Source organism: Odontomachus brunneus, unplaced genomic scaffold (assembly GCF_010583005.1).
Source record: "Odontomachus brunneus isolate Ranch 3 - 2012 unplaced genomic scaffold, Obru_v1 Obru_scaffold_101, whole genome shotgun sequence".
NCBI classification, from domain to species: domain Eukaryota; kingdom Metazoa; phylum Arthropoda; class Insecta; order Hymenoptera; family Formicidae; genus Odontomachus; species Odontomachus brunneus.
In genome coordinates, this window is record NW_022639551.1 from 1,117,386 (window position 1) to 1,143,026 (window position 25,641).

The 25,641-nt window shown below is 32.9% G+C and overlaps 4 protein-coding genes across 9 annotated transcripts in view; 2 read left to right on the forward strand and 2 right to left on the reverse strand.

Moving 5' to 3' along the window:
• Positions 1-3,920: 3,920 nt before the first annotated feature.
• Positions 3,921-12,295, reverse strand: LOC116848894 (E3 ubiquitin-protein ligase MSL2). Of its 4 annotated transcripts, none has more exons than XM_032825454.1 (4): positions 11,457-12,295; positions 6,282-6,517; positions 5,673-5,873; positions 3,921-4,410 (listed from the first exon to the last, which is right to left on the reverse strand). In XM_032825454.1, exons 1-4 carry the CDS (start codon positions 12,034-12,036, stop codon positions 4,138-4,140), a joined length of 1,290 nt encoding a protein of 429 aa, XP_032681345.1. In that variant the 5' UTR covers positions 12,037-12,295; the 3' UTR covers positions 3,921-4,137. The 4 variants fall into 4 exon arrangements, with proteins under 4 accessions (XP_032681345.1, XP_032681347.1, XP_032681346.1 ...); XM_032825456.1 differs by having other exon boundaries at positions 6,354-6,517; positions 11,457-12,292; XM_032825455.1 differs by having other exon boundaries at positions 5,673-5,870; positions 11,457-12,290.
• A 1,477-nt stretch (positions 12,296-13,772) lies between these two features.
• LOC116848910 lies at positions 13,773-15,684 on the forward strand. Of its 2 annotated transcripts, none has more exons than XM_032825498.1 (2): positions 13,773-14,102; positions 14,476-15,684. In XM_032825498.1, exon 2 carries the CDS (start codon positions 14,480-14,482, stop codon positions 15,584-15,586), a length of 1,107 nt encoding a protein of 368 aa, XP_032681389.1. In that variant the 5' UTR covers positions 13,773-14,102; positions 14,476-14,479; the 3' UTR covers positions 15,587-15,684. The 2 variants fall into 2 exon arrangements, with proteins under 2 accessions (XP_032681389.1, XP_032681388.1); XM_032825497.1 differs by having other exon boundaries at positions 13,776-14,127.
• A 2,282-nt stretch (positions 15,685-17,966) lies between these two features.
• LOC116848866 (39S ribosomal protein L52, mitochondrial) lies at positions 17,967-18,948 on the forward strand. Its single transcript, XM_032825425.1, has 4 exons — positions 17,967-18,134; positions 18,306-18,378; positions 18,539-18,671; positions 18,735-18,948. Exons 1-4 carry the CDS (start codon positions 18,089-18,091, stop codon positions 18,894-18,896), a joined length of 414 nt encoding a protein of 137 aa, XP_032681316.1. The 5' UTR covers positions 17,967-18,088; the 3' UTR covers positions 18,897-18,948.
• Positions 18,949-20,047: 1,099 nt separating this feature from the next.
• LOC116848862 (odorant receptor 47a-like) overlaps positions 20,048-25,641 on the reverse strand; it is a 7,118-nt gene continuing 1,524 nt past the window's right edge. The window contains exons 2-7 of one of the 2 annotated variants that reach the window (XM_032825421.1): positions 24,771-25,040; positions 22,156-22,336; positions 21,656-21,755; positions 21,358-21,477; positions 20,944-21,099; positions 20,048-20,222 (exon numbers count right to left, since the gene is read on the reverse strand). In XM_032825421.1, the coding sequence (XP_032681312.1) occupies positions 20,169-20,222; positions 20,944-21,099; positions 21,358-21,477; positions 21,656-21,755; positions 22,156-22,336; positions 24,771-25,040 (881 nt within the window). In that variant the 3' untranslated portion in view covers positions 20,048-20,168. Of the gene's footprint in view, positions 20,223-20,943; positions 21,100-21,357; positions 21,478-21,655; positions 21,756-21,867; positions 22,337-24,770; positions 25,041-25,641 lie in introns of both variants that reach the window. The other variant, XM_032825422.1, reaches the window with a different exon arrangement.

A 25,641-nucleotide genomic window follows, 5' to 3' on the forward strand; every position in this document is an offset into this window, starting at 1 on the left:
AGATAGTCATAATTAAAAAAAAAAAAATATATATATGTATTGCTACATATACAGGGTATTATTTTTCTCTCGCCCACTAAGTACATAGCGTTATTTCTTATGGACAATTAAATTAGAATGTCCTGAGCTATTTTTTCTATTATACTTAATAAAGCAATTATTTTTAAATAAATTTCAGCTAACGTCGTCCTTTAGATAGGCGCATGCTGTGAGCCGTGCGTCTGCCTAAAGGATGGCGCTGATTAGCTGGAATTTATTAAAAAAATAACTTTTATTAAATATACTGTTTAGTAGAAACAAATTATTTAGGACTTTCTAATTTCATTTTCCATAAGGAGTAACGCTATGTACTTAGACGAGGGAAAAATAACATCTCGTATATGTACAAACAAATATATATATATATATATATACACACACACATATATGTGTGTTTATATGCACACATATATATATTAAAGAGAAAATCTATTCTATGTACAGATGCGTATTCATGAGGTACGTAAGATAGATAAATAGCAATAACTCTGTTCATTGTTTCTGAAACTATTAACTATAATAGTTAATGGGAGATATATATTGGATTAAGAATATTCCGTTTCAAAAGAATTATTTTATGATTAGTTTGTTCACTTATCGAAATTAACATTAACATTTTTATATAGGAAAGTGTATAAAATAATAAATCGCGTAAAATATTGCATTTTATAGTCATTATATAAAGTGCAATTACATGCGTTGCAGGCACAATGTTTGTAAAAAATTAAGTTAAACATGTAAATATTTTCTTATTTTTTGCATAACATACTATAATAAATTAAATCTTTTGTATGAGATGTTTCATGTTTTATATCAATGCTGTAAATGTTGAAATATTTCGTATATTCGTATTTTCGATTCACTTTAGGAAATAGAATATTTAAATTTTGTATTCTGCTACTCTCTCTCTGATATAAAAGAGATAAGATACCTTGTAAAATATTTGTTTTTTAATATTGCTTTAATCCTTTTGTATATAGAATGATTAGAAGTATCGGCTTGTAAAAAGAAATGACAAATATAATAAATAACAAATAAATATAAAATAATTGCATATCATATAAATTATATCTTGTTACAAAAATTAGAGGTGACATTTTCAAATCTCGAAAGCAATTCTAACAAAGATACACTGACTCTTTTCTTTGATCTACGAAATTTCATTTCACTTAACTACCAATTTTATGAAGATATTTTGAGGTAAACAGAGATATCGCTTCATTGAACACAGAATATAAACGCGAATAATATTTTTATAATTCATGAAACTTGCCTTTTATACTATACAATTAACTGAATATTATTTGACAGAAGATACGAGCCTTCACATAACTTTAAAAATGAAATTAATAAATAAAGTTAATAACTGATGCTAAATTACATCATTTGTTTTCAGCGACAGAAGTTAATTGTTATAGCGATTAGAGTCTCCTGAGTACTCGTCGATTGTTGAAACAAAATGAAAATATTTGGACTATTATACACATTTGTTCGATCAGTTGCAAGTGTTATTTTATGGATATATTTTTTATTTCTACGTATTTTGTAGAAAATTTGCGTGAATTTTGTTGCTTCTAACATCATAAATCGAGAGTTTCGGGGCGAGTAATCAGGAGCCTTAACATCTAAATAAATTTTTGTATTCTTCCGTATCATAACATAAGATAATTCAGGTAATAGAGGATAAGTCATACATGAATTTCATGTATGATATAATGTTTTCTTAAATTAATATAGTAATATAAATTTGTAGATGTGTGTATATGTGTGTTTTTATATATATATACACACATATATATACACATATATACATACATACTTATATATATATATATAATATATATAATATATACATAAGAAGAAAAGGACTGATTACAGCTTAAAGAGTTACACTATCCTTTTGTACCCAAAATGATAGATAATTTTATGAATTTTTGTCAAGAAAAAAGTATATAATATAGAGAGATATTCATAAAATGTTCTTATAATACACACTTTTGTCTACAAGAAAATATATTTTAAAAACAACCTGGCAGCACTGGAGTTAGTCATCAAAAATTTTGCAGCTAATGTATGTATCCATTGTATCATCAATCTTGCAAAAGTCATTACTTTGAGAGCAAAAAACAAAAAAAGTTTTGAAATCTATAATAAATTTATTAGAGAAACACGTAAGTACTTTGAGATAATATATTATATATAGTTATTTTTTATAAAAAATTATTTGGTTATGAAATTTTTTGCTAAAAAGGAAATTTTTAATTATTTTTCATTATTTTCATATTTATTAATATTTTTTAAAATCCTTACGTGTTTCTTTAGTAAATTTATCACAAATTTTAAAACTTCTTTTGTTTTTTGCTCTTAATGACTCTTGCAAAATCAATAACCATGAATATGTATATTAGCTGCAGGATTTTTGACTAGCTGCATTGCTGCCATTTTGTTTTTTAACGCAAAATATATTTTTTTGTAGACGTTTTGTAAAAGTTTGTGTTTTTATGTTTTATAAAAATATTTTATGAATATCTTACTATATATTGTATGCTTTCCTTGAAAAAAATTCGTAAAAATTCGAATTATCTATCATTTTGGGGTTTCAGGAATAACCCCTCAAGCGAAAACACAAGCAGTGTTGAATAAGTAAGGCGTTACTTGTAATGCCGTTACCGTTATCTTTTAACCGTTACCAGTAATAACTTGATATTTGTTTTCGTTAGTAATAATAACGGTAACGAATACAACCGTTATTTTATCGTTACTTGCTACATGTAGAAAATATTTGTCACTGATTTGCAAGATATTCCAAAATAGGGATAGTTTAAATATTAACATGTTAATAAATATAAGTCTTTTCATTATATACATACTACTTATTTCAAGAAATTATAAGAAAAAGGTAAAAGAAGTAACGGAAACGACAACGAATGAAAAACGAATGAAAAAGTAACTTTTCCAATCCTGATTATAAGAGATCGTTTACAATACGGTCGCAGTCACGTTTTAAAGTCTTAGAACTAGTTCGTAAATCGATCATGTATCTATTTATTCGTGAAAAATAAAGTTTGATTGAATTCGTCAATGAAACTTTTCATTTTGACGAGTTTACGCCGAAGGAAATAGATACACCGATTCACATACATATAGTCATAGTGCTACGATTTTTAAATTTAAAGTAATTGCGACTACATTGTAGATGATCCTTAGGCCGGTTTTACATTAGTTGCAAATCGCAAGATCGTAAGAAAATTTACCAATCACAGTCGATCATTCTTCTTACGACCAAAGAAAAATTGACTGTTAAGCACATTCTAAGCCATTAGTCGTAACACATAACGCATAATACTTAAGGCATAAGAAAGTCCACCAATTACAGTCCTTCAGAATAGAAATGAAGAATTCTGATTGGTAGATTTTCTTATGCCTTATGTGTTATGCGTTGTGTTACGACCGTGGACGTAGTATACATGGACCCCGCATACGGCCAGAAAAGTGAAGCCAATATGTACAGCTCTTCTGTGTTCTCTGCCTCTTTCTGCACAGACAAAGTGTGCAATAAAATTTAAGTAAAACTTTTACTTGCCAGTCTAGTCGAGGTGTTGTTACTCTATAATATTATGGAAACGAGAAATGAATGCACATGCAACAAAAAAGTGACAAAATAGGAAGAAAAGTATAGCCCCTCTATTCTAGTTCTCTTTCTAGATGTTGGCTTCACTCTATTAGACGACAGAACATAGGGCATTCGGAGTCCATGTATACTATGTCCATGGCTACGACTAACGGCTTATTGTAGAAAGGTCATGATTGGTCAATTTTCTTGCGACCTTGAGACTTATAACTAATGTAGAACGACTCTTAAGTAAATGCATATAATCAGATTCTCTTTTCTTACTGCAATTATATATCATAGAGCTTTCTTGCTCTCTTTAATATATATTTTTGATTTTTATGTTATTTTCTTCTCGATATATCTAGTCGAGATTTACAAGCGCATTAAATTTTCTTTCATTATTTACAAATTTTCACTCGTCACTCTCTAATCTTCGACATGGTTGCATGCGGTCAACTGTAACAACTATCTATTTAGATACTTTGTCACACGTCAATTTGTATATCGCTGTCTTCTGCTTCACTTTCAGTACTAACCATAGCGTCCTCTCCCACTAATAGCGCGGCAGGTAAGTTCTGTGGTACATTGTCAATGTCTAGTCTCGGAGTAGAGTATACATTTAGAACTTGTATCGTTGTAGGAGACGTTGAAAGACATTGCGGCACAGTTCCGAGAGGATCTCCGCTTAGCGCGTCACAATCCAAAGAGGTGGACAATTGTAGTTGTAAATTATGAAGTTCAGGTATGTGTGGACGGATCTGGAAGTATACGAGAATATTATGCAAGGCGTATCTCGATATACAGCGTGAATATTAACGAGTGCTTTTTACCATATGAGACGAGTTACCGACTGCACATTCAATTGCTTAGCGGCGTATATACAGGGTGTCTCCCAGACTTTCCTCCGTATATTTTGTGGGAATGTAGAATGGGTTGAAGTGAACATAAAAGTTTTAAACCGTTTTACGATATTCACAATAATAACCGAGAAATTAATTGTAAAAGATTAAGGAAAAACGCATGGAATGATTGAAGGAGGAGCTCTCGCGATTCAATAATATAGCAGGCGGATGTCAGCGCCCGGCGAGTGGTAGATCAACGCACTACTGCTTATGTTTATATTGCTGCAATCCTACATCTTGCCGCATCGCGCCGAAGCGAGATGTAGGAGTGTAGCAATATAAGCATAAGCAATGGCGCATTGTTTTTCCCATATATGTAATACTACTATATTGCTAAATGAGAGAGAAGTCCGGCCCCAGAATCACGGTGCGGGAATATATATTTCTCTCTCTTTCTGAGTGTATTATGAACGTTATGTGCATGCGTCAGATAGATTGTATCCACTATAATGGGAAAATAAAATATATTGTACAAAGTTGCATGTAATAGGTTATATATACCATATGCTATAAACATGAACACCCGAAGATGCTATTTATGCGAAAAAAGCAGCTGCAAATGAAAATATCAGTTTACACAAGGAAGCAGCTGTCCAGGTTGGGTACATGTCACGCACTGGCACTTTTACTTTATACACACACACACACACACAATCATCTGCGCACTACGGTCAAAATACACTCCTCGGACATCGTCTATCCTTTCATTTTGGGGATAAGCTCCTCTTATAGGCAGCATAGAGCGATTAGCAATATAGTAGTATTACATATATGGTTTTTCTAATCACCGCGCGCCGACATCCACGCACTATACTACTGGACCGCGCTGTGACGCAAGCGCTCCGTCCACCATTCAGCATTCGCTTTTCCTTAATCTTTCGCAATTAATTTCTCGGTTATTATTGCGAATATCGCGAAACGATATAAGAGTTTTATGTTCAGCTCAACTCGTTCTACGTTTCCACAAAATATGCGGAAGAGAGCCTGGGACACCCCGTATATACATACATACATACATAATACACACACACGCACGCGCGCGCACACACACACACACACACACACACACACATATGGTGTGTAGACTTTAATATGATAAACTAGATTAGACACAATACCTTCAATCCATCTGCTGTATGAGGATTTCTGCAACCTCTACATCTACATTCTACACAGGGTTTACTTTCGACATAACAGGGACACCTTTGACCGCAACAGGTGAGTTTCCCGGGTATCGCGGTGGCGTTGCCACATCTGCATCCTTTCCTTTTACTCCTAGCTGAACTCGATCGTGGCTTTTTAAAACTTCCTGAGGACTGCTTATAACAAAGCGATCGTGTTATTACTGGTAACCGTACGATCAAGTATCACAGATTAATGCAGAAGTAAATCAACCGACATCACTCTGAACAATATGACGGATATAAAGTCAAAGAGGCAACGTCTGCATTAATCTTTCTTATGGGACCTAGGAGAACTCGCAACTCAAGACTTCTCTAAAACTAGATTAGTATGAAAGATTAAAAAATTAAAAAAAATTACATAATAAATGTTAATCGAAAATATATATACGCTCAACTGTAATTGTTAATTGAAGTCAGAAGAATTATTGTGTACCTTGGAGATGTTAACAACGAGGACAGACATCTTTAAGCATTTAAATAAAGATTGCAGTACAATATAAGTTCTGCGAGGTGTAAGATAAACCGAATATCTATTGAAATTACTTTGCTGCCCTTTGAAGATTTTTTCTGAGAGGCAGTCCCATATTTAAGGTGGGAAGACGGAATGCATTTTACCCCTCCTACAGAGCTGTGTTGACTGCCGTCCGTCTCCTGCTGTCCCGTCTCCGTGTCCTCCGTAGCTGCCGCCTTACGTTTTATCGTGATCTTGTTACCGGAACCGGCGTACATCACGGAATATATGGACGATCCGTTCGACACAGTCCGGATTGTCGGCGATTCTAGTTTAACAATATACAATGGAAATTACTTACATATACTCGCAAGCTATATCTACAGGTATACAGGGTGTTTCAGCAAAGGTAGGAAATGTCTCAGAAGCATACAGATTCAGTAAAAATAATCTCATAAGTTCATATAAACAGCTTTCCTACAGCCTAGTTTTGCTGAAATATTCACTTCCAAAATTAGAATTTAAAAAACATTTTTAAAAATAATTTTTATATTGCTTACCAGATTTTGACAATCTTTGTATTATTTTTATAATAGCATAGGTTATTAGGATGGTTTGATACCATCCTTTGATATTATTAGGTGTATAAATTAATTCTCGGTCCCTACATTAAATCGACTACAGTACCCATTCAAGTTGAAAAATTTTCCCCATTGAATAGTCGTTTTAAAGTGTCATCTCTAAGCTTTAAAATAAGCTATAATCACATACTTCTATAGGTTAGACAATTTCCCGAAAAGTAGAGGGGATAATGTTGGTACTAAAGAAAATCTCTACGCGATATAATTTAATGATCTGTTCTTGCTGCACTGCTGAACTAATGCAAAAGGTTAGAGTGAGAAGAAACTTGTTTCCCTTCAATTTATTGCACCAGTTCAGTAGTGCAGTTACAAAGAATAGGCCTTTAAATTATATCGTGTAGAGATTTTCCTTGGTACCAACATTATCCCTTCCACTTTTCGGAAAATTGTCGCCTAATACCTTCTATATACTACTAGAGGCGCGTTACACGTTTGCAACGTTCGCGAGCGTCATTCTATCTTCGTTTAACATCCATGGTCCTTATTCTTGAAATAGTTGCGTATACGTAAGTTTTACTGCGCAGGTTCATACCATAAAATCATACTATAAAATAGCTGTGCAGTAAAATTTACGTATACGCAACTATTTTAAGAATAAGGGCCCATGAGCAACAAAGATAGAATAACGTTCGCGATCGTTGCGAGCGTGTAATGGAACGCGCCCTAGACTGCTCTCTCTCTCTAACTCCGACTCAGTACATAACCTCGAAAAATATGTACAGAAATCTCGCGCATGCGCTTATCTGGTGGTCCAACATTCACAATGTAGCATCTCGTTTTAGACATTATTGCACTCTGATGTAGGTAGGTATACAATTAATCAATCACTTATTTTTACAAAATTTTTACTATAACGTATTTCATTCTGACGTTTTTCACTTTGTATGTACACAAATATTTAAGCAGGCGGCATCGGCCATATTACGTTTATATCCCCTCTTCTGAACCACCAGAAGAGCATGCGCAGATGCGTTTTTTTTCGTGCGTGATACTTTCAATTTTACATAGCACTATGTAAGGGAGTTGTCAGTCTAGTAGTTATAGAAATCTGTGGTTATAATAGTTGATGGTTTTATTGACATAACCTCAAAAAATAGTAGTAAAAGCAATGTCGTTTAAAAAGCAACACCTGGGCCCTTATTCTTGAAATAGTTGCATATACGTAAGTTTTACTGCGCAGTTTAATCATACCATAAAATAGCTGCGCAATGAAAATTACGTATACGCAAAAATTTGAAGAATAGGGGCCCTGAGGCACTGCCTCCTTTTCGCATTCCAACTTATAGCGTGTTCAACTGGCCCTGGGTTAATCGCTCCGAGAGCGATTAATGACGTCATAAGCTTCTACTAGCCAATCATAAAACTTATAAGTACTTGTTCGACCAATAAACGTAGGCTGAATAACCCAGAGCCAGTCGAACATGCTATTAAAAAAAATGCTGCAGAAGTATAAGAAATGATTTGTTCGGCCTTGGGCGAGAATGTGTCCTACGTGTAAAAAGTGGTTCCAGAAATTCTGGGATGGAAATTTTGATCTGCAGGATGAAGAACGCCATAGACAATAAAAAAAAAATTGAAGAACTACTCAACGAAAATTAGAGGAACTATTCAACGGAAATCCTTGTCAAACATAAAAGAAGCTTGCTGAAGAAATGAATCACTCAACTGGCTATTTCTATACGTTTAAAGAAGCTCGGAAGAAGGAAGTTCGTTGGGTTCCTCACAACCTGAAAACAAAATTCGACACTGTGGTACGGCAATGTCCCTTCTGTCACGATTTAAACAAAAGGACTTTTAGCATAAAATTGTGACTGAGGATGAAAAATGGATATTGTATGACAATCCTAAGAGACAAAATAGGTTCATCCGGGTCAACCATCAACAAATACTGCGAAACTCAACATTCACTGGAAAAAAATATTGCATATTTGGTGGGATTTCAAAGGTGTTATTTATTACGAGATACTTAAATCCGGTGAAACTGATACTTCTAAACATTACCAGGAGCAAATGATAAAATTAAGTGACGCGATTGAAAAAAAAAAACCTTTTTATCGGTAATGAAAATAGGCAAGTGATTTTACTGCACGACAACGCGCGACCACACACGATAAAAGTGACCATGGAAGTTATCTCCAACTTGGATTGGGAAATATCCCTCACGCGGCGTATTCTTCAAACCTCGCCCTTTCAGACGATCACCTTTTCTGGTCACTACAACATCACCCTGGCCGATTCGCACTTTCGATCTCTCGAGGAAGTCAAAAAAACCATTGATAACTTTATTCGGTCAAAATCCATCATCTTTTTTCTGAGACGGTATTCGAAAGTTGCCTGAGAGATGGCCGAAATGCGTACAAAGTGAGGAAGATTACTTTGAAGATTAGGTAATTATACATTTTTTTATAAATATTAAAATTATACCAAAAAGGCCGAGAATTAATTTATATGCCTAATACATCAGGATTGAAGGATAAATTGCCGTAAAAATTCTTAATTCTTAAACTTTGAGTTTAGGAATAAAGTTGAATTTTTCAATTTTTATATACTTAGATTTATCAAACTTAAAGAAAAAATATTCTTATTTGATTTCGAAAAAGTGAACAATTTTCAAGAAAAACGCATTTGAAAGGTAAAACTTTATTCAAACAATAAAATAATGATTTTGTGTGAAACAAAATTGAACTAAACTAAACTAAGTTAAATTTAATTGAAAAGAAATTAAATGTTTAAAATCATAACAAATATTCAATATGAGCATTTTATGTTCTAACGTATTCTCGTGCAGACGAATTGAGGACTGTTGAACTTACCATAATATTCTAGAAGATATTCATTTCGAACATTTGTAATGATTTTAAATAAATTTTTTTCTTGTCAATTAAAGTTAACTTAGTTCAATTTTTTTCACGTGAAATCATTCTCTAATATAAAGTTTAATCTTTCACTATTTAAGTGCATTTCTCTCGAAAATGATTTATTTTTTCGAAATTAAATAAGAGTATCTTTTTTTAGAGGAATGTTTGAGAAATTTAAGAGAGTATTAAAAAATTAAAAAACCCTACCCACTTCAAAGTTTGAAGATTAAGAAATTCGACTTGCTTCTCGTAACTTTTTGACGTAATATCAAAAAATGTATGAAACCATTCCAACAACTTTCGCTTAGTATAAAAATGATACAAAGATTATTAAAATCTGAGAAACAATATAAAATTAAAAATTATTTTTAGAAGAAGCCTTTTAAATTCTAACTTTAGAATGTTTTAGCAAAGATGAGCCATGGGAAAACAATTTATATGAACTAATGGAGTTTTCACCTAATTTATATATCCTTAAGAGATTGGCCATCTTTACTAAAAAAACATCTTGTATATATTTTATTTATGTATATGGTTCCATATACATGCTGTTTCTTAGAGAGTTTATTCACCAAGTATATATTTTCAAAATACCCAAGGGGTGTACTTTTTAGTGGCGCATCAAGGGCGTATCTCATATATATAAATCTAATATTTAGTAAATAAAATTACATTTCTATACATGTAATTCAGTATTTAAATAGTAAATGTTAAATTAAAACTATTTCATGTCACGTTTCACTCAGTACAATGCTATTCAAAGCATAAAACAGCAGTTTTCCTGTCCACAATCGATCATAAAAAAAGTGTAGTAAATGCCATTCTTTTTTCTATGGCGCGTTTTCTAATATATAATAATTATAATAGTGTTTTTTATTTAAATAGTATTTTTTTAGAAAGTTATACTGGAATAATGATCATATATTTTTATTACTTTTATAAAGCTATATGTGCAAAACTGCAATATTCAGTATTAAATTTCATGAACAGTACAGACAAATTGTGTGAAACTTTAACTACAAATGTGTTTTGCTGTGACAAATATCATATTAAATTTCTATACGATTCTGTATAATTTTAAAAACTTTTTGGTTTAAGTGAATAAACTCTTTAAATACTATTCACAATATTTTAGGAATCTTCCTTGATGTTATTTTATGAAGAAAAGTTTACATAAATATATGGCCACTAGAGTCTTGTTTCAGAGATACAGATTAAAAATTTATTAAAAATTTTATATTGAAAAACAATACATAATAATATATTGGAAAACAATATATAATAAGACATATTTTCTAAGCTAATGACTTTATTGAAATCTATTAAATTTTGTTTTTATATTATTGATTTCTTACAATTTTCTAAGACAATGGTTACTAGTAATAAAATAAAAATAATACTCTGCCTATTTACTGATCCGAATTTAAGAAAAAAGTCTGTTTTCATTCAGGATCTATTAATAAGAAATAATCATTTTATAGAATCTGTTACATCCTATATCACTCTTTGAAACAAAGCTTTGACATTATATATTTATATAAACTTGTTTTCACATAATAATCTCAAAAATCACTTTCTAGAACACTGAATAATATTTCAGAAACATCTTGTATATGTATCCCTTATATTATTTATCTCATTTTTGTTATTATTTTTAATTCTCTTTTTAGTTCTTTTTATTATCTTTAGTTATACTGTTATTATTTTCTCATTTATCCACAAGAACTCAATACGTTTTGTTTGGAATAAACTGGTTTGTTGTACACACCAGGTATATTTTGGGACATCGTCTCACTAGTTTGCACACTATTAGCCTGGGTCTGGGTAGAGGTGGTGCTGGTATAGACGCACGGTAATATGCTGTACGCTGATTTGGACAGGCCAGCATTGCTTTTAAACTCATCTTTGAAGCCTGCACCTTCCTGGATGAGTTCCATAAGACTGCTGGCGCCGATGGTGGACGCGCCATTGGTCGCACCACTCGCTGACACGGAGTGTACCAAGCTGCGGTAGATGCCGGTGCTGGTGAGGTACTCGCACAGCTTCTTGTAACACTGTAGCAGTATACGCAGTTGCACATTTTCCACGTACTTCTCGTAGTCCTTGCACCAACCGCACGACGGCTTGAGCTTTTTGCGGCCGCCGCGGCAGCCACGACATACGTGATGTTGACAGTTGGTCTCGGTCGGAGTATGCGGTTCGATCAGCAGGTTAGAACACACGGTGCAGCTGAGACTCTGCCGTAAATATGGGACTAGCCTATAAAGGTCCGTCCAAGAGTTCAGATCGTCGACGTCCGCCTGCAGTACCAGTCGACACGTCGACACGTACAGGCTCGTCGCGTTCATCGTCCGTGTCGCTTCGCTTAGCGCCCGACTTACTTTGTGTCGCCGGGCTCATGCAATTTTTTGCACCACCGATGCGGCGTTATCGCTCACCGTAATAAAAACCCAATCGCGCATACCGCGCGTGACCATCCTTGCGCACACAAACAAAACATCCGCCATGTTTCGGCTCGCAAGTTTACACTATAGTGGTCTGTTCTATGATCTGTTCTTTTCAGCTAATGCCGAACTGGTGCAATAAGTTAAAGTGAGACAAGTATATTTTTTTCTCACTCTAACTTATTGCACCAGTTCAGCAGTGCAGCTGAAAAGAACAGACCACTTTCAGCTGCTTTGCTACACTAGTGCAATAAGCTTATAGGTCTGTTCTTTGTAGCTGCACTGTTTGTTCTAGTTGAGAAAGTGGGTGCGTTCAGCGAACTCAACAGTTGCACAACAGTTAAGCAATTTACCAATGGGTGTCTACGTTAAATCAAGTAGAGTTAAGGCTGGTTTATGATGGTCGTAATCCGTTAACTTATGCTGGAACCGTAAAAAATTAACCAATCATAATCGAATTATAGAAGAATAATTTCCGCCTGACTCCGCGCCTCACTGTGATTGGTCCATTGAGAGTCGGCAGTCGGGTCGGCCTGTGCAGTCGGTAGTATGATATGAGCTTAAGGATGGAGTCTAGAGATGACAGATTTTTAATCGATTCGATTCTTTCCCTAACAAATTTAGGGAAAAAGATTTGTTTGTGCTGCTTGCATGTTTCATACTTTTCACTTTTAAAAAGAGATGGACGCCTAATCAGACGCTTGGAAGAAACAATCGAGTTGGTTGTCTTGCTTTTGCTTCTTCCAAACATTTCAATATTCTTTTGTCTAGTTTTAAATATAAAAAGTGCGAAGAATGCAAACAACACGAATAAGCTTATTTTTGGAGAAAGAATCGAATCGATTCAGAATCGGGCATCCTAGTGGAGTCCCATGGCATGTATTTTCGCGTAACGTGTAACCGCATAACCAATCACATCTTTCTATTCTTTTAGAAGTTTCAACAGAAATATTATACGTCGCAATTTATGGGTTATGCGCTTACGCGATACGCGGAAAATACATGCCATGGGACTCCACCCTAAGGGTCCGAGTGTCGAGCGTTAAAGCGTTAGCCAATCAACGTATCAGGTCCCAGAAGTATACTTGTAGTTCTTGCAGAAAGTGACACATTGATTGGCTACCGTTTTAACGCTTGACACTCGAGGCTCCCATGTAAAGGAACCTTTAGGCTGATATTTCACGTGTCGTACGACAAGCTTTTTGGATACGTTCATTGGTTGACGAACAGAGAACCTAGAACTCTATTTGCTAACCAATAAACATATCCGAAAAGCTTGTCGTACGACATGTGAAATAGTACCCTAAGACTTCTTTTCGAAATTTACTGCTAGTGCTGAAATTCGGGAGCGTCCCGGGCTGCGTTCCGAAATTCACTGCCAGTACTGAAAATCTATAGTTCATGTCACATATACTATAGAGTTTCAGTACTGGCAGTGAATTTCGGAACGCAGCCCCGATTGACCACGGTACGATTGGACACAGATTGTAATGATTGGTTCGACCTAGTAATTCACTAGATAATTCTTTTCATCGATTGGTTGTGTTTAATCGTACCGTGGTCAATCGGGACGCTCTCGACCAATCATTACAATCTGTGTCCAATCGTATCGTGGTCAATCGGGCTCCACTCCTGAAATTCTAATATTCGTGACATAAACTATAGATTTTCAGTACTGACAGTGAATTTCGGGATGCAGTCTATTCTTTATGTCTTTGGTATCACTAGTAAAAGATTGTAAATTTTTCCTTCAAAACTCCGTAATATTGAATCCGTAATGAATATAACAAATAGAAGTATTATGATGGCAAGTGTATTGCGTAGAATGTTTAGCTCAAAACGTCGTTCGACAAACAGTCTCGCTGGTATTCGTAACAGATTGAAATTAGTAGAAGAGGATAAGTCAAGTGACTTCGAAGAACTTGATGCAAATGACATAAGTGAATTCGAAGCAGACTTTATGAATATCGGTGAGAGCCATAAGATGTATGAAAGGTATATATGTAAGATTTATATAATTTTTATATTCCATACTATAATATATATATTTCATTCAATGATTCATAATGTATTCGATATTTCTGTTCATGTAATTTTAACTTACTTAACCTAATTTATATGAGGTTATTATGTTGAATATGATTATTAATTTAATATGAGATCAGTACTATTAAGTCAATATTATACATTATTATATATTAATTAATGTATAAAAAAGAATATGAATAAAAAAGAATAGAATATTAATATCTATTTTCTAAAATCTATGTATATATTAAGTTCAATGTATGACAATATATTCTTTATATCATCATAGAATATTATAAATACATAATTTTTCAGTGAAATGGCCTTAAATAAAAAACGTCTTAAACGGCAAATTGTCGCTAAGAAATATTTTAAAGAGAACGACCCACGTTTCATCACATATGAAGAAAAGGAAAAAATCCGTATGTTACATGAATCTGAACCTGAACAGTGGCCAATAGAGAGACTTAGTGAGAGTTTTCCTGCTTTACCAGAAGCAATACAGAAGATTTTAGATTCTAAGTGGTCACCAAAATCAGTAGAAAATATTTTACGATATGATGACACAGCAATCGAAAATTGGAAGAAGTTTCGTAAAGGCAAGCTTGCAGTGAGTCCTATTTTACATAAACATCTGATGAAATTTAAGGACAGGAAGTTTGTTAGGATAGACAAAGAATTGTTGGCAAAGAAATTTATCCCACCTAAACCAACATTCAAGAAACCAAAAAAGAAATTATTTTCCAGCATTGTACAGGGTTACTTGAATGAGCAGCAAGATGATACTAAATTATTGTCACAAAAGGATGATCCAAGTAGAACATTTGATACATCCAATAGTCCAAATAGACATCAGAATTTACTTGCTGCAGGTGTTACAATTGATAATAGCCCTGTAGTTGCTAGGGATGTAGAGCAACTTGCATCAAATAAGAAGGAAAATTCCATATTGAGATTACAATCAGATTCAAATAAGGATTGTATAGTGTCATATGACAAGAATAACAATAAACACAAGAAGAATGAAAATGAATTATTTACATTCAATGAGTTTTTAAAGGAAAGTTTGAAGGATATATCCAATATGTCTCCAGAAGAGAGTACCACTTTGATGGATGCATACAAGGATCATATAAATGCCATCGAAGAGAGGCAGACTACAGAAATTGCTGCAGTATCCAATGCAGAGAATAATTTTGCAGTTTCAGAGTATGAAGATAATGATTCGGATGTTGCAGCAGATGATAATCTGAAGGATACATGCATCAAAGTGTGGAAGAAGAAAATAGACATTGAAGGCAATTATCTTAAACCAATAAAAATCACGAAGAACATTTATAAACCAGGCATGACGTATCGAATTAGTGATTGTTATTATGACGATGATGGGGAGTTTCTATATCGTGTTCCAGGTGTACAAAGTTGATTGTTCCAATATTTTATATTTTATGTTAGAATATATAATAAAATATGAAATATTAATTAGCATGTAATATCGATATAAAGATGTGGAATATTTTTTTATATCTATGTAAAAGTTAGCTTGACTTGTTTTATATGTTTTATCATGTATATAATCGGTAATGTATATATATATATATATATATGGTTGTGTTCCGTTTTACACATTATGCGCGCATTTATCTATAGTTCATGTCACGTAAATTTTAATCGCACCTCTCTCTCAACATAACTTCTCACACATTATTCATATACGAATGAGAGAATGCATGCCCACAAAACGCAATGCATCTTTTTTTTATGTGCACTTTACCCTCACTCTTCAAATAAAGGCAAACGTTCGGTCTAGATCTGCAGTCTGGGGGATTATTACGGTTCTCTGATTAGGTGAAAGTGAGCAACTCGCCCAATTACAATTCATCTCACCCTGCGAAAATACGAGATTATTCGCGTGAATGAACTTGACACGAAATTTCATGTCGAAAAGGTGAAATCGAGAAGCAATAACGAGCTTAACCTCGGTTCTACATTAGATGATTAAAGTTTTAAGTCTTAAAAACTAACCGATTACAGTAAAATTTTTAGAGAATAATCTACTGTAATTAGTTCTTGAGACTGAAGACTTAAGGCCCTATTGCACTGTTATTTTAGTTTTAAGCGAAACTTGAATATATGTCTGTTTTAAGCGAAACTTGAATATATGTCTGTCTTTATTTATTTAGAAAGAAAGATAAAGATAGATATATGTTTAAGTTTCGTTTAAAGCCAAAATAACGTTGGTGCAACCGGACCTAAACCACTTAAAAAATCACTTAATAACGGATATAAGTAATCATCTAATAACGGGAAGAACGTACAATGGAAAATTTAATGATAGTTTTATTTATAGTATATCGGGATAACATAATGCAGAAAATAAGAAGAAGATTGCGAGATCCCTTAGATCCCTTTAATATACCGGAAAGTGAATTTCGCAGTCTTTACAAGTAAATATAATTTTTGACACTTTTGAAGGTTATATTTTTTTATCTCTATGTTATACAGCAATTATATCTATGTTTATTTGGATTATAGGCAGACCTTTTTCGTGAAAATGTGAGATCACTAGGCCGGAAATGCCTAATTATTTCACATTTTCACTCAACAGTTCTATAATTGGGTGACCAATGGGCGCATTCAGTAGAAAAAGCGCTCAGTGAGCAATCAACGATTATTGGTTTTTGCTATTAGATCCCTAAATCTAGACCAATTACATTGACAAATTACTCAACTGTTGTGCAACTGTTGAGTCTGCTGAATGCAGCCAATGTCACGTGAAATGATAATACGAAAAGTGAGTAAATTCGTCCAAGAACTGTAATAGGCTCCCCTTCTCTTCAGATGCACTGTTGAATTGGTGCAATAAGTTAAGTGAGACAAGTATATGTTTTCACATTTTAACTTATTGCACCAGTTCAGCAGTGCAGTTAAAATGAACAGACCAATGGCTGCGTTCAGCAGAGAAAGCTGCTTTGCAACGGGTAGGACCCGATTGACCACGATATGATTGGACACAGATTGTTTCGACCTAGTAATTCACTAGATAATTCTTTTCATCGGTTGGTTGTGTCCAATCGTACTGTGGTTAATCGGAACGCTTCCCTTTGCAACTGTTGTAAAATTCGTGAATCTAATTGGTATATGCTCTTGGATTCAACCAAAATTAAGAGCATACTTCAATCAGATTCACGAATTTTACAACAGTTGCAAAGCAATTTTTCTCTGCTGAACGCAACCAATGGTAACGATACGTTATGCTAGTGATATTATTGTCGTTAGAAAGTTATAGAATAGAGCCGCAGGCAAAGACCACATCAGCGCAAAAAATAGCTTAGTGAGCGTTTAGTGATTGTCTGTGATTAGAGCATTCTCTTAGATTCTTGATAGATCCAAAAGTATATACCAATCAAGAGTGGTAATCATTAAGCACTCCTTGAATTGTTCTTTCCGTTGAGTGTTGCGGGAGCGTCCCGATTGACCACGGTACGATTGGACATAACCAACCGATGAAAAGAATTATCTAGTGAATTACTAGGTCGAACCAATCATTACAATCTGTGTCCAATCGTGGTCAATCGGGTCCACCCGAATAGCCATAGAGTGCTTTCCAGTTGCGTACACTGTGTTACACAAAACCAGTTTATTGGTTGCATATTATTTTACAAGATATTTTAGATAATATGTGACCAATAAACTGGTTTATGTACGTGTGTGTCAAGATGTGTTAAGCAATTGGAAAGCACCCATAGTAATTCCTAGGGAACTAGAAAGGATAATTCATGGCACTAAATACGGTTTGATATCTCTATGAAATAGTAGGTTGGTATGCAGTTTTTACGTCTAGTATTTTTAACCTAACCTAGCCTGCAAAAAAGAAAACTACACGAAAGATCGTTATAATTGATTTAATAAAATATTGACACTGAGTATGATGTCGACAGTTGAAGTCATATTTCGCGTTGGAAGATATATAAGTTAGTATTATCAGAGAAAGAAAATTAATCATGGTTATAACATTGTTGTTTTTCTTCACTAATTGTAATATATAGTATGTTTAAAAATGTGTTTTCTGTAACGAAATCGGTTGTTAATTATAAACTGCAAGCATGTTTCAAGATCGCTGTTTTTATTATTTGTTATTACAGATAATTACAATATAATAGTTAATGGATTTCATCAATCTTGTGTGCAACATTTAAATCAAAGATGGAGAGCGAAGTATGATTTTTAGAAATATTTATATTAGTTTATGAGTATAGAAAATATTGTTTTCACAGATTTTTCATAAATTAGTTAAGATAATTATTAGCGTATTAGATAATAATATCTAACATATTTATATTAGCAGTTGGTTTAATAATAACTTGTGTGCTTTTAGGCGTGGATTAACAGTTAATCCAAATTCTTATGGTCCACTGACAAATTTACCAGATTATACATTTAAAATAGGGAAGCCTGTGCCCCTTGGAGTAAGACAGAAAATACGATTAGATAAGCAACGAGAATATGCGGTATGTGACAAATGAGAATTATATTGTTGGTTATTTATTTTTATCTATTGTATTGATTTATAGGCAAAAATTATCAAATTGGTAAAAGAAATAGATTTTGCTGTTGAAAGACATGCTAAAATGCAGGAAGAGGAAGACCAAAGAAGACAGCAAATTTTAGACAGTAAATTGAAACCTAAAGGAGATTTATTACTTCAGAAACAAGTAGAAGAGATACAAAAATAGTTATTTTGTAAGTAAAAAACAGCATATTTAAATAAATATTATTGTATATAAACATATGTATATTTACTGTTGTCACCCAATCTCTGCAATCAATAATCGATATTTCATCCAAGATGTAAGAGATAATATTTTTTAGAAAGTATGATAAAAAATATATATTTTTTCTATTGATCTTATTGTGTATATATTTATTATATGTATTTATCTACTGTAACTGGTATTGATCAACAATTATTTACCTTTTAATATCATTATATAATCATATTAATCATAGTGTATTGCTATATTCATTAAGGCTCCTGACTTCTCGCATTATCTATCTCTTTTTAATGACGTCAGAAGTGAGAAAATGCATGCTAAAAATTTTTGCACACATACAGAATATGTTAAAATAAAAATATATATATATCCATAAAGTAACAGTATATATCCATAAACTAGCAATCGATCAAACAAATTTGTTAGGTATTCCATGTACTCCCCTTTTATTCTAACAATAATTTGTCGTAAATTAACGTAATATACAATTTATCTTCTTAACTTATTTCTTCGCCTATTTCTATTCAGGTTAATTTACAATAAATTATTTGTATCGTAGTCAAAAAATATTTTTTCATAAAAATGCAAGACCTTAAAATATGATAATGTTTTTTTTAATCTATTTGGGTAAATTTGTAGTTATTAATTAATTAAAAAATTTTGCATGAATTTAAGAACGCATCTTGTTTCGTTCAATGGAATAATTTGTTTTTCTATGGGAGAATTCTTTCATATATTGGATAAGACAGATGCGTTTTGAAACCCAAGAATAATAGACAATCTTTTTCTCCACGATTGTACAACGGAAGAAGACTCAAGTTGATTTAATTGAAATGTTTCAAGATACATGTAAGCATACGTTACTTTGTATCAAAATTAATGTATCCGTTTTTTGTGATTATTAAATGTACTTTTTGTACTTTTTTCTTATCGCACAATTTGTCTTATTTTATTTTATTTTCATAAATATACAGTAATTTTATATTTATGATATAAACAATTATTTTTTTATTCATAATAAGTAATTAAATAAGTAATTTTATATTTATAATTTTATAATAAGTAATTTTATATTTATAATTTTGTATTTATTCTTTACATATAATCTCATTTGACTATATCAAATATATATAAAGAAATTACATTTAATTTTTATATTATATTGGTATACTAAAGTATTGACTGAGCTTTGAACTAATTGTACTGAACTAATTGTACTGAACTACTAAATTGTCAATCTTGATTGGCAAGTAACACAGAAATATAGCCTGCCGATGTTTTCAGTAACTGCAACATTGTAATAGTGAATGAAAAATAGATAACTTTGTTGAGCTTTTCTTCTGGTGTGCTTTGGTATACATATTTATAATTAAGTACTTTTTCAAATATTAAACTATAATATCCCTTACAGAAAAATATTACTGGTGGGTCAGTAATATTAAATATTACTGGTGGGTCACAAATTACTATTGCTCAGTAGTTTTATTACTAGTAAGTAATTTTTTTTGAGTACTTAAATTACAAGGTTACTATTGCTATACTCAGATAGCACAAAATCTTCAGAGAATGTTCTAGAACGTTCTTAGGATGTATGAATGTTCTTAGAACGTCTTTAGAATGTCTTTTGAAGATTTGTGCTGTATGGGTAGAGTAATTCAATAATTACAGCGACAATGATAATTACTAATGTATTATTATTAAGTTCTTGTGATGAATTACTGTTATAAATTACTTCTTAATAACGAGAAAAAGCATCTATTTTCTCATTAGTCATAATTTTCTCATTTTTTAATTATTTTTTTATTTTCTCATGATTTTCTTATTTCCTCATGATTATTATGAATTTTTTCATATCATAAACATTATAAAGACGTTTGAAAAACGTCTAAAAGACATCAGAAGTAAGATGTTTTTAAGATGTCTTTAGATAATAAAAAATGTTTTTAAAACATTTTTTAGACATACGTGTTGTGTGGGTAATAATCTATTTGTTATATATTATACTTACGTGGCAAAACGTGCCCATTGTTAAGGGGAACGTTTTTCCTGCTGTAATACGGAGTGATTTATTTGCGCGCAGCATGATTAATGTCAAGTTCCTTGCTATTTGTGGCTTAATGGTGTACCACACTGATTCATATGCGGCACGGTGTATTCTTTCAGACTGAAGAAATACAATTTGTACACATCATAAATTACGTTATAGAAAAATTAATTTGGTTATATGGAGAAAAACGAATTCATCCTCTAACAAGTTTATAATAGTTGTTTAAATTATAATGTATGCTAATGTAAACTATTATATATCATTTAACTATTTCTGTTCATAGAAAAAAATTGTACAAAACACTTTAGATCGGAGGAGTGGAAAATTCTATGTAGATTGTTATGAAAAAAGTCACTACTATATTATTGTACTTACTTGTGTCACGAGTAATTCACCGACTGTACAGTAGAGACATGTATGCAACAAAACACATATATTGGCGGCGAGGAACGAAACCAATTGCACTAATGATAACTGACTTCCTTGATGAACAACCTGTATTGTCATAAAACGAGCATCTAACGCTTCAAAATTTGTAGTGTCATATATAAAAAATATGGTAAAAGAAACGATAGTATCGCATTTTGTCAAAATTTTGCGATTTTTAAGTGAAAGTCCCGATTATTGACGAATGTTTTGGTAAAACGCATAATTCGGGACATTTATTACTTACATTAATTATTAGAAATCCCTGAAGACAAAACAATATACCAAATAAGAAGAATAGACCGAGCAGCATTAAATGGAAAGTATTATCAATTATTTGGATGGACCTGTAATTGCACATTTTTCATAAAATAATATCATTTTATACCATATTTGTTAAGTCTATTGCAGTTATACTTAAGCGCAGTTTATTTTTTTTTAGGAGTTTAATTTTAAAACCTGATTAATCGGACGTGATCTTTGACGTTATACTTTAAAGCTATTTTGTAATTTGTTTTCTCTCCCAAATTTGTTAAACGCATATGTAGATTCTCCATTTGGCCGCATATATGCAAAACTAATAAGCCTAAGAAGGTATCCACCCCGGTGTAAGTAACACCTGACAAAGTCAACCCGATCCCTTGTATCAGAAGCGTCAGCTCGAACTGTGGGCTCTTAGATACGTCGTGCAAGTAATACGATTGTATTGGTAAGGGTTTTCCAGGGTCGGTCAGGTTCGTCACGTGCCTGATTGTCAATCCGAAACATGGAAAAATAAGGCCAAAAATCAATGTTGAAAGTATCATGAATCCACCGCATGTAGCGAATATACGACTGATTCTAGCATATCGCAGCATAACGTTTCGTTCCTCTTCTACTTTCGTTTTTATCCAATCGTTCGTTATCATGTTGATTAATGACGTTAAAACTACAAGGAACAATAATGTATCGGTGTTTCAAATATGCAGATCTATAAGGTAACATAATATGTACCAGGTGTAGAAGTATGAAACCGGAATTCCCCTATAAATGGTGCCAGCGTTCAGTTTAGTGACCGTAAGACCGCTACTGCCGCGCTATTATATTCTCCTAACAGCTGACGAATATTGTCAACAAACATAACCCCAACTTTCATTCTCTAGTATATTTTTGTATAACCTTAAACATGTCACGTTTCGAGCCTACTAACTATGATTTGCGGACAGCATTGATTTTCTGTTATCATTTAAAGAAAACTGCTGCAGAATCACATCGAATGCTTGTCGAAGCTTACGGTGAATATGCTCTTGGTAAATCTCAGTGTTTCGAGTGGTTTAAAAAATTCAAAAGTGGTGATTTTGACGTGAGGAACGAAGAACTATGAACTATGAACTATGAACTATGAACTGCTGAAACCTGGTCAAACCGTCAATACTAATCGCTACCAACAACAAATGATCGATTTAAATCGAACATTGACTAAAAAACGACCAGAATATGCAAAAAGGCAACACAATGTCATTTTGCTCCATGATAATGCCCCATCACATACAGCAAAACGGGTCAAGGAAACGATCGAGTCGTTCAGTTGGGAATTACTACCGCATGCGGCTTATTCTCCAGACTTGGCTCCGTCCGATTATCACCTGTTCGCATCGCTAGGACACGCTCTCGCTAACCAACGCTTCGATTCGTATGAAAATGTGGAAAAATGGCTAGATAACTGGTTCGCTTCAAAAGATGAAAAGTTTTTTTGGCACGGCATTCATATACTGCCAGAGAGGTGGGAAAAATGTGTTCAAAACAGTGGAAATTATTTTGAATAAAGTATTATTTATCACTTTCGAACAACAGACGTCTTATTTGTATAAAAAAATTCCGGTTTCATACTTCTACACCTGGTACGTTTGCTCGTGTTCAGATAGAATTCGTTAAATTGAACAAAAAATTTCTGTACCATTTTGCAGACAACTAATCAGTGCACTCCAAAAATTCCAGGACTGACGCTATGAAAAATTGAAATTTGTAGATAAACTAATTTTTATTTTTTAATTTTCAACATACACTTTTTCTTTTTCTATACAGATTTGGCAGCGCTTGTATAACTTCTGGAAAGACCTGGAAATACTCCTCAGTCTTTTAGAATCGTTGTCACGTTATTCTTAATGGATTTTACATTCTTGAAAGGGTCTGGTTGCCTTCAATTTTGGGAACAGAAAGAAGTCTACTGGAGCCAGATTCGGCGGATGGTTAATGACTGCGATTAATTTTTGTGTCAAGAATCTTGTCACAATGAGCGACGAATGTACCAGAGTGTTGTCGTGCAGGAGAAATCATTCTCCTGACTGGTGTAATTCCGGTTTAACTCGGTAAATTCTTTTCAGAAGACGATTCTTGCAGTACAAAGCTCATTTAGCCGGCAGTTGGTTAGAAAAACATACATTCCACATTGTCACACGTCTTGCTTGTTAAGGAGCGCCCCTCTTTTCACGGTCATTCTTAAAATGTGAATATCACTAGAACATCTTGCTACGACAGTTTCTTCCGTATGTATTTTACACTATTGCGAATATTTTCGACGCGCTTTTCCACATTTGAAGAATTTTACTGTGATTTTTTGTTTCATGTGAAAATCGTGACAAGCCAATAAATTTTACAAACCTGAAACATGGACTGCACATGAAGTGCTGACTTGATAGCGAAATGTGGGAAAGACTCACAAAGTTTTATACTAACTAGTCCCACCATTGCATAGATGATGTTATATTAGTGCGTCTAAAAAAAATTCAGTGCTGGAACTTTTTGAATGCACTGTATATAAAAAAAGAAAAGAAACTAGCGTTTCGCTATGTGCGTTACTGTCAAATCCTAAACCGCGATTCCAGCTAGAAAGCGCGAAATATAAAGATGGAACTAATATCAGATTTCCTGGCTTCAAACAACTGAAAACCAAGCACTGTTTGCTCAAATGACCGAATGGAATGATTTTAGGAACCTATGTAGATGATGGAATACTTGTTGGAGATAACATGTGAGATATGTTTGAAATAATAAGGGAATTTGAGTTTAACATTATTGTTGAGGAAAATCCTAAAGTGTTTATACATAAAAAAATACAGAAAAAGAAAAACAATCTAAATATAACACGAATCTATCTGGAAGAAGAGTACTGAAAAGATTTTGAATGGAAAATTCTAAAGCAATTGACATATTGCTGATCAAATTATCGTGATTTTTTGCAAAATGGTACAGGATATTTTGCTTAGTTTCATGAGTTTTATCTGCACACAAACGACGTACACGTTGTATCAGACGCATATGTTGAAAGAATTCAAGGAAGAGTCGCCTTCTTATAAGAATAATTTCTTAAATAATATATGCACCTTTCTTTTTGCTCCACATGATGGATACTTTCAGTATTGTGATCAACAGAGGTAAGGTATATTGTAAGTTGTCTATTATCGACATCATGTCACCCCATACTCTAATCAGTGACATCAAGGCCGGTATCGTAAGTACAAAGATCAATATGACGATATTGAATAGCCGACAGAGTTTCGAAAATAAAAGTTCACGTATGTTGTTACTGTCTGGCGGCCACAAGCCGACAATTTTCAACATGCAACGATTCAGACCGATCGCCCATTGTAAATCTAAATTTTATGGATTGCATAAATTAAAGCACTTTATACACATCTTTACGTATTCTTCTCATCTTTTACTACAAAACGTAATTTTACACAACTTAATATTAACGTAATTTTACACAATTTAACATTACATGTGAAAATTTTGTGAAAATATTATTGTTAACTGAGGCACACAGTCGCATTTAAATATCACGATACACAAGTTATGGAAATATTTATTACATTACTAATTACTGTGCGCACTACTGTGCATTGGAAATTATTAGGTGCTTGCAAAAGTTCGTAAGGCTGTAACAATGATTTAGTAGTTTTCTTTTTAGTTTTTAAATGTTGTCTATACTCAATCAGAATTGATGATTGACAATTCATAGAACAAAACGTTACATTTAACGCGATTGAAGATGGAACCTGATAAAGTTCACTGTATGCTTTACTACAATACTTTAATCGAGATGAAACTGCTGCAACAACTAAAAGTCTAATTTGAGAGAATATTTATAAATAATAATAATAATAATAATAATAATAATAATATATATATATATATATATATATATATATATATATATATATATATATATATATATATATATATATATATATA

What these genes read in the sequence shown, in the direction of transcription:
- LOC116848894 (XM_032825454.1), bottom strand. Translation starts at nt 12,036, where the DNA reads ATGAACGCGACGAGCCTGTACGTGTCGACGTGTCGACTGGTACTGCAG. An exon ending in AATCTTCAAAGGGCAGCAAA is followed by an intron (nt 5,874 to 6,281) that starts GTAATTTCAATA and finishes CTTTGTTATAAG; the next exon opens with CAGTCCTCAGGAAGTTTTAA. An exon ending in ATACAGCAGATGGATTGAAG is followed by an intron (nt 4,411 to 5,672) that starts GTATTGTGTCTA and finishes GTATACTTCCAG; the next exon opens with ATCCGTCCACACATACCTGA.
- LOC116848910 (XM_032825497.1), top strand. Translation starts at nt 13,910, where the DNA reads ATGAATATAACAAATAGAAGTATTATGATGGCAAGTGTATTGCGTAGA. An exon ending in AGCCATAAGATGTATGAAAG is followed by an intron (nt 14,128 to 14,475) that starts GTATATATGTAA and finishes ATAATTTTTCAG; the next exon opens with TGAAATGGCCTTAAATAAAA.
- LOC116848866 (XM_032825425.1), top strand. Translation starts at nt 18,089, where the DNA reads ATGATGTCGACAGTTGAAGTCATATTTCGCGTTGGAAGATATATAA. An exon ending in TCGCGTTGGAAGATATATAA is followed by an intron (nt 18,135 to 18,305) that starts GTTAGTATTATC and finishes TTGTTATTACAG; the next exon opens with ATAATTACAATATAATAGTT. An exon ending in ATAAGCAACGAGAATATGCG is followed by an intron (nt 18,672 to 18,734) that starts GTATGTGACAAA and finishes ATTGATTTATAG; the next exon opens with GCAAAAATTATCAAATTGGT.